The sequence below is a fragment of the Brienomyrus brachyistius genome, chromosome 10 (genome assembly GCF_023856365.1).
Source record: "Brienomyrus brachyistius isolate T26 chromosome 10, BBRACH_0.4, whole genome shotgun sequence".
Lineage (NCBI taxonomy): Eukaryota > Metazoa > Chordata > Actinopteri > Osteoglossiformes > Mormyridae > Brienomyrus > Brienomyrus brachyistius.
The window spans coordinates 17,820,101-17,835,260 of record NC_064542.1 but is presented as its reverse complement, the minus strand read 5'-3'; the positions used below and the strand labels follow the sequence as shown (position 1 = coordinate 17,835,260).

The following is a 15,160-nucleotide window of genomic DNA, read 5'->3' as shown; positions in this document are numbered from 1 at the left end:
CCTTCCTTTCAGCAGTTTAGTTTCGGAGAGAGACATTCAGTCAGGCTCAAGGATGTTTTAGGATTAATATTTTTTTTTGTCTGGCACTGCTACTGTAAGTCAGTCATCTGGAAGCCCAGAAGCCGCCACATATTAGGCCAGTGTGCAGTGAATCCAGTAGCAGTGCTGAAAGGAATAGTAGCTGCACGAATTTGGGTGGAACACGCCTATTACAGCGGGTGTCTGTTGTGATCTGGAGGAGTAACGGGGTGTTATGCGCTGTCATTTAATTCGCTGTCAATGGTGAATTATTGCTGTCCTTTTAACTGCTTTTCCTGTTTTGGATTTCCTTTTTTCCTTGTTTTTTATTATATGCCATTTGCACGATTTTCTCTGTTTTTTTTCCATGAATCTGCCCCAGTAGAGTAGGCTTATAAATTCAAATTCTCTCCGTCTCTCTCTCTCTCTGCTCCCTCCATTGACTGTGCTCTGCCAATCTCTGCCCATATCCTTCACACATTTTCCGACAGACATGCTCATTCTGGAGTTTGTCGGTGGCACTGAGCCCTGCGTCTTTGCACAGAGGCCTGGGGAGCAGGCGAGGAATCTGCCCTCTAACCAAGAGCAGGGGGGCCATCATGTCCCCCCCAAGGGGCAGCCTGAAGTTAATTAGCAGAGTACATCTCAGTCTGAGTGGTTCTTTTTAATAAGCTTGCCTGCTGTCACTCCATAGCTGGCCTATGCTAGAAACCATTAAGTGTCAATCATGGAAAAAAAGCCCAGGAGACTTAAGAGAAGCGGTCTGGTCAGCCGGCGCTGCCCCTGAAATAGGTCTAATAAGGCCTGCATGAGGGCCCAATGGCCTGGTTCTGCCACGTTAGGCCTCCTGATTATGAGCCATAGAGGAAAGTGGGATCCTATCAAGGAGCATGTCATTGTTTATTTGGCGTTATGCCCAACAGCTTCATTGGCCTTGTCAGGAAACATTTCAGAAGGGAACCATGTGAAATCTGTGATCATCCCCTCATTTGTTTGGAGGGCATTCTGATTTAGATGTGCAGCACTGGGGACGTTTCTTTTCTCCTATAATCCGTTTTTGTGCATTGGTCCCCATAAGCACCTTTAATGAATAGATTTTGCTGTGTTAGAGGCCTTGTTATTCTAACCAACCTAAATCCATCACAATGACAGCTCATAATACCGTCACCTTCAAACAGATGGGCTAAAACACCAGCACAGAGTAAAAGTGAACGTAGCCTGCTTCATAGGCCTCACTCTGCTGCCTGAGTTCTTTCTAAATCATATAATTCACCCATTTTATACAACCAGAGATCCACGCTTCACAACCTTAGTTCAGGAACCCAGTTCCTGGAACACTCCCAGCCACACGTACACAGAAACCTCTAGCAGCAGAGAAGCATAACTGAAGCAACAGCATAGTGATGCACACAGATTCCCACGTAATTATCAACCTCGATAAATTGACAAAAAGAATGATCTTATGTTCACAAAAAATATACGCAGGCAGCTCATGCTAATAAAAAGGAATTGTTCCAAAGTCATATATGGTCCATGGCCGAAAAAATCTCACTGTCACTAAACTTCTTTACAAGACTGATGTGACTGTCACAATTCATTTTCAGCACCATTCACTTGTTGATCTACTGCGGAGTATGACACACATTCCTTGCTGCAGCCAGTTAAATGCACCCATAAGATTACCTATTTCTAATAGCTCAGCCTCCTCCATGGGTGATGGAGCTGCACTGTCAGTGGCACCATCTGGAATGACTCCTGTTAGGGATGTTGCACCTTTGACGGCAGCTGTGTTACCATCCAGAGGTGACACTGACGTGGTGTGTGAGTGCCTGTGGGCTGCGATCCTTTCTTGGTGGTAATTTTCAGACCGAACCACTTCCTCACCTCTGCTGCTGTTCTCATTACAGGCGACGACGCAGCATTAACTGCATGTGTCACCTATCCCCATGCTAGGTCCTACTCTTTCTTTCACCAGCTACTGGCAAAGTTGCCAATCAGTACCTATTTGTTTTTTTTTCTATTACATCCAGTAAAATTTACATCTCATTCCTGGTTCACCAGGGACCCAGGGAAAGTTTTTTTTTAATTACTATCTTAATAACAAATACAGTGACAAAACAACAATACAAGCATACTGTATAGCGATGTGAAAGTTATATGCCCCTATATGGTCGATTGAGGGTGTTTGGTTCTTTAAAACAATCCTGCTCACATTTAGAATGCCTTCCCAAAATTCACTTTGTGTGGCTGCTCATATGAAGCCATAAAAGATCATCCCGATTTTCCCCAGTTCAGTGCATCCCTGAGAGAACAAGGGAGCAGCTTTGCTTCATTGTTTTTTTTTTCATTTTCATTCTCAAGGCTTCCACCCTTCAAACTGGGAGTGTGTGTCGTGTGTCAGCTGACTAAGCCTCTGTGTCTCTGTGCCTATGATCAGAAGGTTGCGTGATTGAGCCTGGGCCTGGCAAAATAACCACAGGTCCGTGGGCCATTGAGCAGGGTCCTTAACTCTCCGCTTATTATTATTATTATTATTATTATTATTATTATATTTTTATCATCACCTTGAAATAAAGATGTGCCCTGAATGCTCTGTATGACCTTTGCAGATAAGCATGTTCCAGTGTTTAGTATCTATGACATGTCCCTTAAAAGAAGGCATGCCTAATAAAATGGATGCTTCACAAATCTGTGTACCTTGTCACTTAACAGAAAACACTGATCTTAATTAATGTGGTGATGGCATACAAGGAAGACTGTGCTTGGTTAAAGAGGTGAAACGCAAACCCCTCCCTTATTGACCCAGGGGACGCAATTCGGAAAATCAGGACGTTAAGTGATGAATACCAATTTGCCTGTGTGTAATGACGATTCATACGCACACAGTTAGGAGCCATTCTATGTACACTTTGATAAATCAGAGCACTGGTTCCTGATAAAAGTTCCTGTGGTAGGAAAGGGCATTTAGAGGGGAGCATACTTCATCATGTACAGAGAAGGAGCAGATCCTCATTCCCATTAACATCACAGTATGTGAATGACATTGGCCCATATAGGTTTGTCAAGGTCAGGCAAGTCATAAAACTTTTAATTCAAAGGAGGTGGGTTTAGATTCTGACCCGATAATTATCACCGGCTCCCAGATTGTACCCTTTAGAATGCTGCTCAGTGCCTATTAATGTATTCCATCTGTGGAACAATTAGATACCTCTGCAAACTACTGATCACGCCCATATATTTTTCTGCGGGGTTCTGACATTACCGAAACACGCATCAGGAATGCATGTGTGAAAGTGCAGATCCTGATTAGCTTGCTCCTCTTTCCTATAACTGGCTGAGGGAGATGCGATGACCTGCCTGCCTGCCTGTGTGCTTCCCATATAGGGAGCCTGACACTGACACATTGGCTCCGGCTTTGGCCTCCTTTCTCACCCAAGCTCTCGTTCCCTCTGCCCTGTGTAGGTCGACAGCTGACCATCTTTAACAGCCAGGCGTCCATAAAGATTGGCGGTCGGGATAGAGGTCGACCATTCCAGGGCCAGATTTCAGGGCTCTACTACAATGGGCTCCAGGTGCTAAAGCTGGCAGCTGAGGGTGACCCAAATGTGCAGGTGGAGGGAAACCTGAGGTTGGTGGGGGACGTACCATCTGTCCTGACCACTGACACCACCTCTACTACCCCCTTGGCTGACATGTCCACTACCATCATGGAGACCACTACCACCATGGCCACCACCACCACCCGCAAGCAGCGCTCACCCACCATGAGAGACAGCATCGCACAGGTGAGTAAGGGGGCTGCGATTAGCCTAAGCTGATGTGTGAGGTTTCATCACAGGTAAATCTACCTTCTCACATGACTCTCCAATGGAGACGCTTGCGGCTTGTGCTGGTACAAGAAGCTGGGCTGTAGGTGATGTGGTCGTGTTCTGGTGGGAGGGACACAAGCTGTTCCAGGACTAAGAGGCATTACAAGTAGCTTGCACACTGAACAAAGAAAAAGATTGCCGAGAGATGATGGCGTGACAGAAATACTAGGACAACGGAGGCACTACTAAATTTAAATGTGTGGTATATCTGTTTTTATCTTCTTTCATTTCTTATTGCAATCTTATTTACTATCACTAAAAGGCTAACTGCATTTTTAAAATCTGAAAAATATATTAATACATGCAGTCTAAAAATGGAATTTATAAACTGCTGTTCAGTGAAATATGTTACTCATAAAAAGTTTCTACTCTTCTCGCTGTAGGAGCATTAGACATGCTCAGCATTTTTTTTAGGTTAAACCTAATGAAACAGCAGCTTACATTCTCTGCATGAACAAGACAGGCCGCCTCCAACCACAGTCGGCCTGCCGATCTGTGAAATGATACCCTGCATGTTGCTCGCTTGCTCTGGGGGGCATTTCGCCTGGTGTGAGCAGTGTGGATGAGGTCAGGAAGCAGAAAGCAAAGCAGCGTCTCCATCCTGTGGAAATGCCCTTCCTCTGCACCCACAGAGCCAGCAGTCACATGCTCATCTTCATTAGCTTCTCCACTGAGCGACAGCCAATGCTGGACTGTAGACGTTAGCCTTATTAATAATGTACTCTAAAAGAGTCCATGAAGCAACTAAAATAATACTACTGATGAATTCTAAATAGCCGTGGCAAATTGTAGCTCTCTGACATTCGAGGACAAGCAGAACTCTGCAGTGTGCAGTGCATGCTTCCTTTCCGCTTGTTTTTGTAATTTGTTTGCTAATTGTTTTTTTTTTTTTAAGAGAATAGTAATGATTTATTCATACCTATGGGGGAATTTTCTTTTTGCCTATCTGATCTTGCTCTCGGTGACACATATAGGTTACAGCGGGTTTTGGGGTCAGAGTGAAGGGTGTCACATTGGTGTCCATGGAGTGTTTGGGGTTAAGAGCCTCACGGTTGCCAACCTTCACACATCTGGCGTGACACTCACACGTTCAGACTCCCACACTCACACAAGAAATGTTGCAGCAAGTCTGTATTATTCCATTATAAACCTAAAATCAAAAGCACTGGGATAGTTTTCAAACCCTATAGAGTATTTACAAGATAATGAAACTGTTACAAACAATTAAAAATGCGTTTGCAGACTTATCTCAAATTAAAATCTTATACCAGCCAGCCAACCAAAGTCGGTGACACGGGTTTTGCTGAAGACCCAACGGAGGCATCAGTCTGCCAGTCCTAACCTGCGGAGCCACATACCACCACTTTGCTGTCCTGTACAGTAGGAATCCTGTATCCAGGGTTTCAGTTCTCCTTGGTTTATTCTGAAAAAAAGGAAAATTCCAGGAATAAATGGCTCATGAGTTTGAAACTGGGCACCAATTGAGCACAAGCTGTAACATCCGCCAGCCCAGTAGCGCCCAGTACATGATTCATCTCCCTTTGTCCCTATACCCACACTTAGCATTCTCATTGATCACATTCGTTGCCACATTATCGCAGTGTCTGTGTTACAGTATAAGAAAATATAAAAAGATTGAAGCAGTTTCAAAAAATGCATCTGCCTTGAAATCCCTACAGGTGTCCCAAATTGCCCTGATTACTTACAACCCCCTCTGTCTGCATATAATTAGTGTTGGACCACACTGTGGTATTTTACCCTCGTGACCATTATTTGAACAGTATTGTACTGCAGAAAATAGTGTATTGCTATAAAAATTGTGAGAAAAAGGTAATTAACAATGTAAGAGAGACAAACCGTCATAACACTCAAAAGTGTAGGTCTGTCCTACAAAGAAATTGGAAAGAAAGTCATGGTGTCAGTGAGTACAGTATCCTTCACCATCAAAAGCCACTCAGAAACTAGGGGAAACTCTAACAGGAAGACGTCTGGGAGACCCAAAGTCACAATAGCATCAGAAGACAAGGTGAAAGGATGGTTCCTCAGTGTGTGACATCAACTGTGAAACATGGAGGAGGAAGCGTGATGGTCGGGGGCTGTTTTCCTGGATCCAGGCTCAGTGGCTTGTACAAAGTGAGAGGCACCCTGAACCAAAATGGCTACCACAGCATTCTACAGTGCCATGTAGTGCCCTCTAGTATGCGTCCATCCTACAGCAAGATAATGACCCAAAATATACGTCCAGGCTATGCCAGAACTACCTTAGGAAAAAAGATGGTAAGCTTGACAACATGAAGCGGCCAGCAAATTCTCCAGACTTAAACCCCATCGAGCTGGTTTGCGATTAACTGGACAGGAGAGTGAAAGCAAAGCAACCTACAAGTGCCACACATTTATGGGAACTTGATGAAACCATAAACCTCATTTACGAAACCTCTGTATCATTAATGCAGAGGTGTCCATTTAAAAAAATTGTATTTTGTTTTTAAATGCATGTGTAGAGTCTATATGTTGTGTTCTTCAGGTTTGCCACATTATTTGAAAAATATATTAAGTTTCAGTGAAATGTGAAAATATTAGGTGATAGATTCCAGAAGGTATTGCAGTAATGTTATAAATCAGTCAAAATTAAATTAAAAATGTTAATTTCAAAATATACATTATTTTAGAGTTTCAGATAACTGAGAATGACTGTTAATGAGATGACTGTTAATAAGGAATTTTTAAAAATATGAAAATGTATTGGCTTTATTGATGGTCTTGATGTTTTCAAAATGTTGCTTTAATGAGATTTTTAAGGACTTGTTTTTGTAAATGTTAAAAACATGTTACATTTTCTTTAAATTTAGCCTAACCGCATTTCAGAGCTAGTTATTAATAGCTAAAAAAAGAAATTTGTTGATGTAAGTCTTTTTAAATACTTCATGGTTGAAATCTTTTAATCCAAGATTTTCTGAGAATCACCCACATACGAGGGTTCATCTGCCACGCAATTTGTAAATGTCAGTATATGTGTTGTATTTTGGTTACAGAGTTTAAACTATTTCTAGTGTATTGACAGTAGAATTGTGATTTCCTGGTATCATTCACACATGTGATTTCATGACAAAACACAGCTTGAAGACCATACAGACTAGTCTGCGATTCCTGCTGGTGAAAAATCTTATAGTGTGTGACCCCCCTCTCACTAGTCAGTCATATAGTGTGTAATTCACAATAAACCCGAATACAAGACGGCAAGTCATGTAGTGTGAACAGTACAGCGTGTAGCTGTGTAGTGTGGAGGGGGCTTTGATCTCTAACTAAAACGTAATGCTTTCTGTACATTTTACACCATAATGCGGTCTTGATGCCCTGTATAGCTGTACTGTATGTATGCCCACATTACTTACACATGTGTGCGTGTTGCCTGTAGGCTGAGGGAAGTGCCTCTGGTCAGATGCCTTTATGCTCATACCACAGGTCTGTAACTCCAATGCAGCATCATAGCTGACTCCTGACTCCTCCCATGACTCCTGGATTTCACAAGCAGAGAATTCGGGTAGAAGCCAGGATGGTGCTGAGATCAGCCGTCATTGGGATTTTAGTGTTTGCTGCTTGGTTTGTGGTTAGATTAGCCACTTAGGGATACTCTAGAAACTTCCCTCCTGAATTTTTCATGTCAACTTCCACAATAAACTCAGTTTCCAGTTACACTATTTTCTCTTGCGTTGCCACATTATCAATCATTGAAGTATAACGACAGCACATACTATCAATAGTCCTTCATTAGTTCTTTTCCCACACAGTTCTGTATTGATCTGGAGTGTTATTAATCTGTTACACATGTCCGCACCTGGGGGTCTGTGAGTGTTAGGAAGGTGCTTTCTTTGTATGCTGTCTCCATGAAGCACATGCAAATACAGTAGCAGGTCCCTCCTGTCAGCAAGCAGCAGACTCTGCTGAAAGAGGAGAACACATTAGCTGAGTAAGTAGACTTCCCTTAAAGACCCTCAACTTTAATAGTTCATCCCCCTCTGTCTCTTACATTAACACACCATTTACTCCCCTACATGGCTAATAAAGAGCAGACAGATTACTCTGTTGCCCTGAAAAACTTGCCGTGCAAAGCAAAGTAAGGAAGGCCTAAGTGCTGGAGGTCTTCAGCAGAGAATACACTCAAAACACAAATCAAAACCAATGAAAAGTATCTGCATGGAATTTGTTTGTGTGTGTGTGTGTGTGTGTGTGTGTGTGTGTGTGTGTGTGTGATCATGTATTGTTATTTTCACACTTTGGGAACCATTTTTCATGTTCCCTCAAAGATCCATTAATGAAATCAGAAACCTAAAAATGCCAAATGTCCCCACAATGTGATAAAACCATTGAGAGTATAGAGCTGGTCCACTGTTCCACGGCCAGGGTGAAAACCATACTGCTCCTCCTGAATCCGAGCTTCGACAATCCGGCGGACCCTCCTATCCAGGACCCCCAAATAGACCTTACCAGGGTACATTAGATGGGAAATGTTACAGTACACTGTGAGAAACCCAGAAGTCCAGCAAAGGGCAAGCATGTTCTAGCTGATGCAATAATATACATTATATCCTTCCATCAGAATATATATGAAAGGCATCTACTGGCATTCCCTGACCAAGGGTGTAGGTTTTGGTATGGACAGCAGCAACATGTCCCAAACAATATCGTGGGAGTACCATGTGTCTTTAGGGGGCGGGGGGTTCGGGGCTGATTTGGTTCCTACCAGTGTTGACTGCAAACCTACACCCTTGTCCCAGACACAGCATCCTCAAAGCAAGATGCTGCATACATTTGTTTAAATCCTGCACCATTCAGCTACTGACTACATGCAATCACACCAGCAGAGTATCAGGCTGATTGGCAGGGCCCACCTTCCCAGGTTTCTGGCTTTCACAGAAATTGCCGCTATCCATGGCAGCCAGAGAAAGTACATCATTAACAGTAGCACATGTGGTGAATGCAGCACGGTCAGAAATCCTTCTGCCTGACACACCTGTGGTCACCTTCAGGAGGCTGTTGCTGTGTGCCTCACTGCCCTTCAGCAGACATCTGATAAGCAGTCAGAGTGCTGGCAGCCTGTCACCTTACATGCGTTTCAGTTATGCAGTGTTTACAGTGGGGCCGGCACATTTACATCCATCTTCTGTTAAAAACATGAACCATCCCCATGCCATCCATAAACGTGCAGAAGAAGGAACACAATAACTTCAGTTAAAATATATTCCATAAATTAAAGTACATTGTCTAGCAAAGAATCATGATAATGAAATTTCAGATTCCATAAAGGCTCAAGATGCTATATAAAAACACGGCTCGGCATCTCCCTTTGATCGTGCTGATTAAAGCTTTAATTATGAAATAAAGCTTTGATGTCACTAATCCATGCACACCTGTACCCTTAACAACCACTCCCCCCCCCTTTTGTGTGTTTGCTGAAGCTAGTCTTTGTAATTAGTAATGGAAAGGAAGAATTCAGCCCCCCTTTGGTCACCTTCCAATTTAGTCCTTTGTGAATCAGCCAGCATGTGTCCGACATCAGCACTCCCAGCTTACTTATGTGCCCAAAATTACTTCTATAGCAATTAGCCTGTATATAGCAATTAGCCCTTAACATGAAGGATGTAGGTTGCATTATCCATGTCAACAGTAGCATTTCAGTCATTGGCTGCATTTTGCTTTTCTACAAAAGCTCTGATATTAATTGTGTTTAACCAGTCAGGCTTTTAAAAGTTGACTTTTAACTGTCACGATGAAGATGTGACAATATCTTCCCTAAGTTCAGCACAAAATAATCCACCATAATTCCTCTATATCTCTGTTGTGTTATGCACAGAGTGGTGATGTTATGCCTGTAGTTCCTTATCGGGCTATTCATATGGGCATTACAGCTGCCCTGGAATCGATATCAGCAGTCAGGATTAAAATCATATATGAGCATTTTTATACCTAAAACCTGTCCTTTGATTCCACTGTTATGATTCGCACTGTGTATTTCTAGATGTCAGCATGTGTTTCACAGGAACCTCAGCCAGCAAACTGCTCTGTCACAGTGGCTGTCTGCTAGAAGTATGAGTGTATAAATGGTACACAGAGTTCTCTTTGCATACCAACACGTCAGGTGGACAGTTGTTTGAACAGCAGAGTCTTGCAGGAAGTACGATTTTGCAGTCTTGCTACCATGTGAGCTGTTGTGAACATCACCTCAGTTTGGTCAGGAGTCTTTACCCTCTTTGCGGGAGCTAATCAAGGAACAGGCACACTACTAAAAAGCATAAGAACTAGCAGAGCTGAGATAATAGATTTCGCAGTGTTATGTCGGGTTTATGGTTAATACTCAACTGGAATGGGACATCTGATATATCTGCAGCAACTTCATGATGCTATTATGCCAACATGGACCAAAGTTTCAAGCACCTTGTTGAATCTATGCCATGAATAATTCAGGCAGTTCTTAAGGCAAATGGGGACCTCCATTCAACTTGGTGTGTGTGTGCTTGTGTATTTATGTCTGTGTATGGACCACAAACAGTGAAAAGTGTAAAGAAAAAAAAAGTTGATAAGTGCCCTCTTCTGGCAGCTGGCACTCCTAAATGAGCAAAGCGTTATAGAGAGAAGCCAGCTGTAAATGGGTTTGTCTTCTGCCTTTCCCCTGTGTGCTCTGTAAGTTATGGTGCCAGTCATAGTTATAGCGCTGACACACTGATGAAGTCTGTCTCTCTAACATGTATACTAATGAAGAGTAGAGGATCTCTCTCATGCCTCGGTTCCCCATGTGTTCCAGAACACGGATGACCTGCTAGTAGCTTCCGCAGAGTGTCCCAGCGATGACGAAGACCTAGAGGAGTGTGAGCCGGGAACTGGTGAGTCCATCCTGGTCATTGTGTTTCCTGCTTTCTGATCCGAGGGCGGCTCCCCTGCTGAGATCGATATGCCTACCTACCGCATACACAGCTGTGATTAGCCACACTGTCCCCAGACGCAGCTTTTAGCTGTCACTTTCTGCTGCACCGTATCTACTTCTGCTCCCGTAGAGCCGGCTCCCAATTGTCCTTTCATCAGTCATAGCTTTATACACCTTTAAAAACACTTTGCCAAACTCACCATGGTCAGAATGGAGGCTTTAAGCTGCTTTTGTGCAACCTCTGAAACAGGATTTAAAGGTGCATAAGAACTACAGTTGGTTTGGACTGTTACAGGAATTTACTGAAATTTACTATAGAGCCCATTGACGCTTCTTGGAGCAAGCTTGCCTTTTTTGTGGCTAAAAACCTATCAAAATGTCAGAAGCTGATTTACAGGCTGAATCTTTGTGATGATATGTGTATGCAAAGATAACAAATCAATGCCACTATCTCTATGCTTGAAAGGCATTATATCTCAGGAGAAACCCCTGTACACATCACCATAACAACAACAGCAGCCAGCTTCTCTCTGTGCTGGAGCTGTTCATTTGAGTCGAACAGTCAGTGCTTTCATGTCGAGAAGAGACTGGATATTCAGAGCCTATGGCATTCACACAGCACTCTGTGCATTAAACATGCCTTAAATACCAGAAAGGCAAGTCTACACAAGTCTTATACCTATACATGAATCAGCTCTCAATTGCTATATATCAATATTCCTCAGTAATAATTGGGGAGATTTAGTAGTCAAGGCAGGAGTGTTTTTGGTGACATCTTATCTGTGCTGTTTGCCAATTAAGAATCTTTTCCCCTGCTTGTTGTGAATCTCTCACCCTTGCTAGTTGTGTTGATTTGCTGGCTGCCCTCGGGTTACTGGGTAATAGACCTTTAGTCCTATATATGGCACAATTTTATGTCTTGTAATAAGAAGCTAGAGTTGTCAAATTGAAATGGGCATACACACATGCACACACACACACACACAGATACACACACATACACATGCATACACATACATATGCACACAGCCTGAAAGACTGGCTCTCATGAGACATCTTACAGGACCTGGAACAGAGTAAGCCCACTTCTGCATGCTCTGTCTGTTATGAAATACAGCTGATGTTTCTCGGTTCTTGAGAAATTGCATTTCTTATTTTGTACTTCATAACAGACAATTGCAGAATGTTTTTTTTTTTGTATGATTGGTTATTAATCCTCAGGAAGAGAGAGAAAGGCAGCTCTAGGAGAGTCACAGGGAAGACAACGTAAAAGCAGAGGTACTCTCTAGTGCAAAAACCCTGCAAAGGGACCCTGCAAAAACTTTATAATTCATTCAAGTTTCTCTTTATTCCATGGCAGCTTTTAATCTTTGGCCTTGTTGGGCTCCCTGAATGACATCATCCAGCACAGGCTGTGTTTGAGATTTCATTTTAACAAACTGAGTAATGATAGTGAGCATGACACTGTGAAGCTGCACCTGCCCTACTCACTATCTCCATCCACCTCACTGTAGCGTATGAGCTGAGTAAGGATAGTGAGCGCAACCTTGTGAGGCTGCACCTGCCCTACTCACTGTCTCCACCCACCCCACTGCAACGTATGAGCTGAGTTACAGTAGGGTAGTGAATATGACACTCTGAGGCTGCACCTGCCCTACTCACTGTCTCCACCCACCCCACTGCAACGTATGAGCTGAGTTACAGTGAGATAGTGAATATGACACTCTGAGGCTGCACCTGCCCTACTCACTGTCTCCACCCACCCCACTGCAACGTATGAGCTGAGTAAGGATAGTGAGCGCAACCTTGTGAGGCTGCACCTGCCCTACTCACTGTCTCCACCCACGGCGTATCCATGTCTGACATCTGCAGCACGATTATTACCTATGACTGTGCTGTCAGGCATTACTCTGCCTCCCATAAGTCATATCGATCAGAAATTAAACATCACTATTATTGCTAATTGTTGTTCATAACCTGATAGCAGAGAAATCCTACTCTCTTATCTCTGCATCTCTCTGTTTTTAAGGAAGCAGAAAATGTCTTTGCCAAGCATTAAGTGCACACAATGAGTACTGCGTAAGTGCTGTGCTATGGCCCACCTGCCGCGGCTCGCTGCCCTACGTATGTCACGCCATGGCAGCATCAAAGAGCCTCATCCACTGCAGGTGTCGGCTCCCTCATTTCCCTTCCTCCCAAAAACTTCTCAAATGTTTTAATGGAAGTAACAGAAAGTGAAGACAGACACCGTTGCAGGGTCTTCATGTTGACTGGAATGAGTCACCCACAGAGGCAGCTGCCACCCCTCAGCCGCAGGATGTGCCACTCATGTCAAACCAAAGTAAATCGGCGGCTGGCGGTAAACTGAGAGAAATTAGATGTTCGGCAGCATCTGTGCTATGTGGTCGTATGAACCCCGTGAGATGAATAAGCCTGTAATGCTGCTAAATGAGGCAGAGCAAAGTGTCTCAGGTGCAATCCGTCAGTTTCTACATGGTGGGATCACAGTTTATGCTGTATGGAATTTGAACGTGATGTCAAGTTACATGGCAGTTATACCCAGCAAATGGCACTATGACATCTAGCCCTCATGGCACCCAGCAGTTACTGGACCAGAAGGTTCTGTATTGTTTCAGGTTTGGAGAACCCAACCCAGATGACACTATGAAGGAGAAGTCAGTCAGTCAGGTTGCTCTTGGGCTTCTCTCTGATACCCGGTCTCTGCAAGGGGTGTGATAAGACAGTCTAAGGGTGTCAGCACTGAGCAAAGAGAAATTTCTGGAATGGTAGGCCAGGAAATTGTACGGCATGCCTGAAACATTTCTGTTTCAGAACTTATTTACTTTGCAGATATTGTTTTTCAGCCTCTAGGCCAGATCAAATCAAGACTGTGACCCCAGTCTTAATCCAAACCAAAATACATTACACCTTTTGCGAGCAGCTTTAAATGACAGAAGAAAACTTTGCCCTCCTTATGATGACTAGCTGGAAAAGAGACACCGTATTTTTAAAACAGATGAATTCCAGTCTGTGAACATTCGTACAACAATCTAGCCATATGAATTTTTGATAGGATGGGATGAGCTTTGAATAATATAATATATTTTATATCAAGGGGGGTGCAGGTACAACTGGGAGGAGATCCTGGGGCAGACCATGGACATGCTAGAGAGATTTCATTTCTCAGCTGGCCTGGGAATGCCTTGGTATTCCCCCGGGGGAATTGCTGGCTGGGGAGAGGGAAGTCTGGGCATCCTTTCTTAGACTGGTGCTTCCACAAGCAGGAACAGGATGTGTGGTCAAAAATGGATGGACGAATGAGTGTAAATAATGGGGGAGGGGGATTTAAGCCCTCCAATAATCAAAACCAGCCAACAGGGCCGGGTGCAGTGCGCTATTGGCAGACACAATGAAGCAGGGCAGGATGCAGTGCTCTACCCACAGACACAATGAAGCAGGGCAAGGTGCAGTGCTCTACTGATAGGCACCGTGTGGCAGGGCAGGGTGCAGTGCTCTACCCACAGACACAATGAAGCAGGGAAAGGTGCAGTGCTCTACCGATAGGCACCATGAGGCAGCGCATGGTGCAGTGCCCTACGCACAGACACAATGAGGCAGGTGGAGCCCTCTCACTGTAGCTTAGCCCAGTCAGCCACTCGTGCTGCTGGCTTTCATTGGGGGTCGAAGTGTGGGGCACTGCAATTGCACATTGAATCTAACTAATTTCTTTGTTTTAATGCTTTTTCTTCATTATTTCTCACGTAAGTATACCATGATTAGGACGACTGCAAATCAGTAGGCATCTGTCTGTTCTGCATTGCCGTGCACACTGTAGTCGGTTGAAATGTATCCACTTCTGTAAGGATTTCATAGCCTTCTTTTAGAAAATGAAACAAGAAAAATTAGGCCCAGGCTGGACTTGAGATCTGTGAGCTGTGTTTCAGCCAGACTTCTGCTTTACTCATTCACCTCATCAATAAAGCTGTCACTAGACATGAAATAGACACCTGTAAAGAGATTAATCTTAGCATTGCATTAGCATTGGATAGCTTTGAATGGCACAGAATGTATATATATATTCTACATAAAGTGTCAACTTTCAATAAACCCACTGTATGTCATTATGTATTGTTTATTTATTAACAAACCTTGTGTACTGCAGTAGATCAGGGAAACCATGCCATAAAACAGCCATAAAGGCAAGAATGGCCATAACATATTTCGGTGCTATATCTGCACGTAGATATATTGCACGAAAAGGCCGTGCCCAGTTCAAAGAGGACCAAGCAGAAAATACCTCAATTCAGAAATCAGAAGTCCATAGTGAGGAGCAGAGATACCCAATCACTGACCA

At 43.5% G+C, this 15,160-nt stretch overlaps 1 protein-coding gene across 4 annotated transcripts in view; it reads left to right on the top strand.

Annotated features, from left to right (window-relative positions):
* LOC125750613 (neurexin-2-beta-like) overlaps positions 1-15,160 on the top strand; it is a 357,714-nt gene that overhangs the window by 338,408 nt on the left and 4,146 nt on the right. For all 4 annotated transcript variants that reach the window (XM_049028714.1, XM_049028717.1, XM_049028716.1 and 1 more), the window contains 2 exons: positions 3,481-3,803; positions 10,687-10,765. In XM_049028714.1, coding sequence (XP_048884671.1) covers positions 3,481-3,803; positions 10,687-10,765 — 402 coding nt within the window. The remainder of the gene's footprint in view (positions 1-3,480; positions 3,804-10,686; positions 10,766-15,160) is intronic.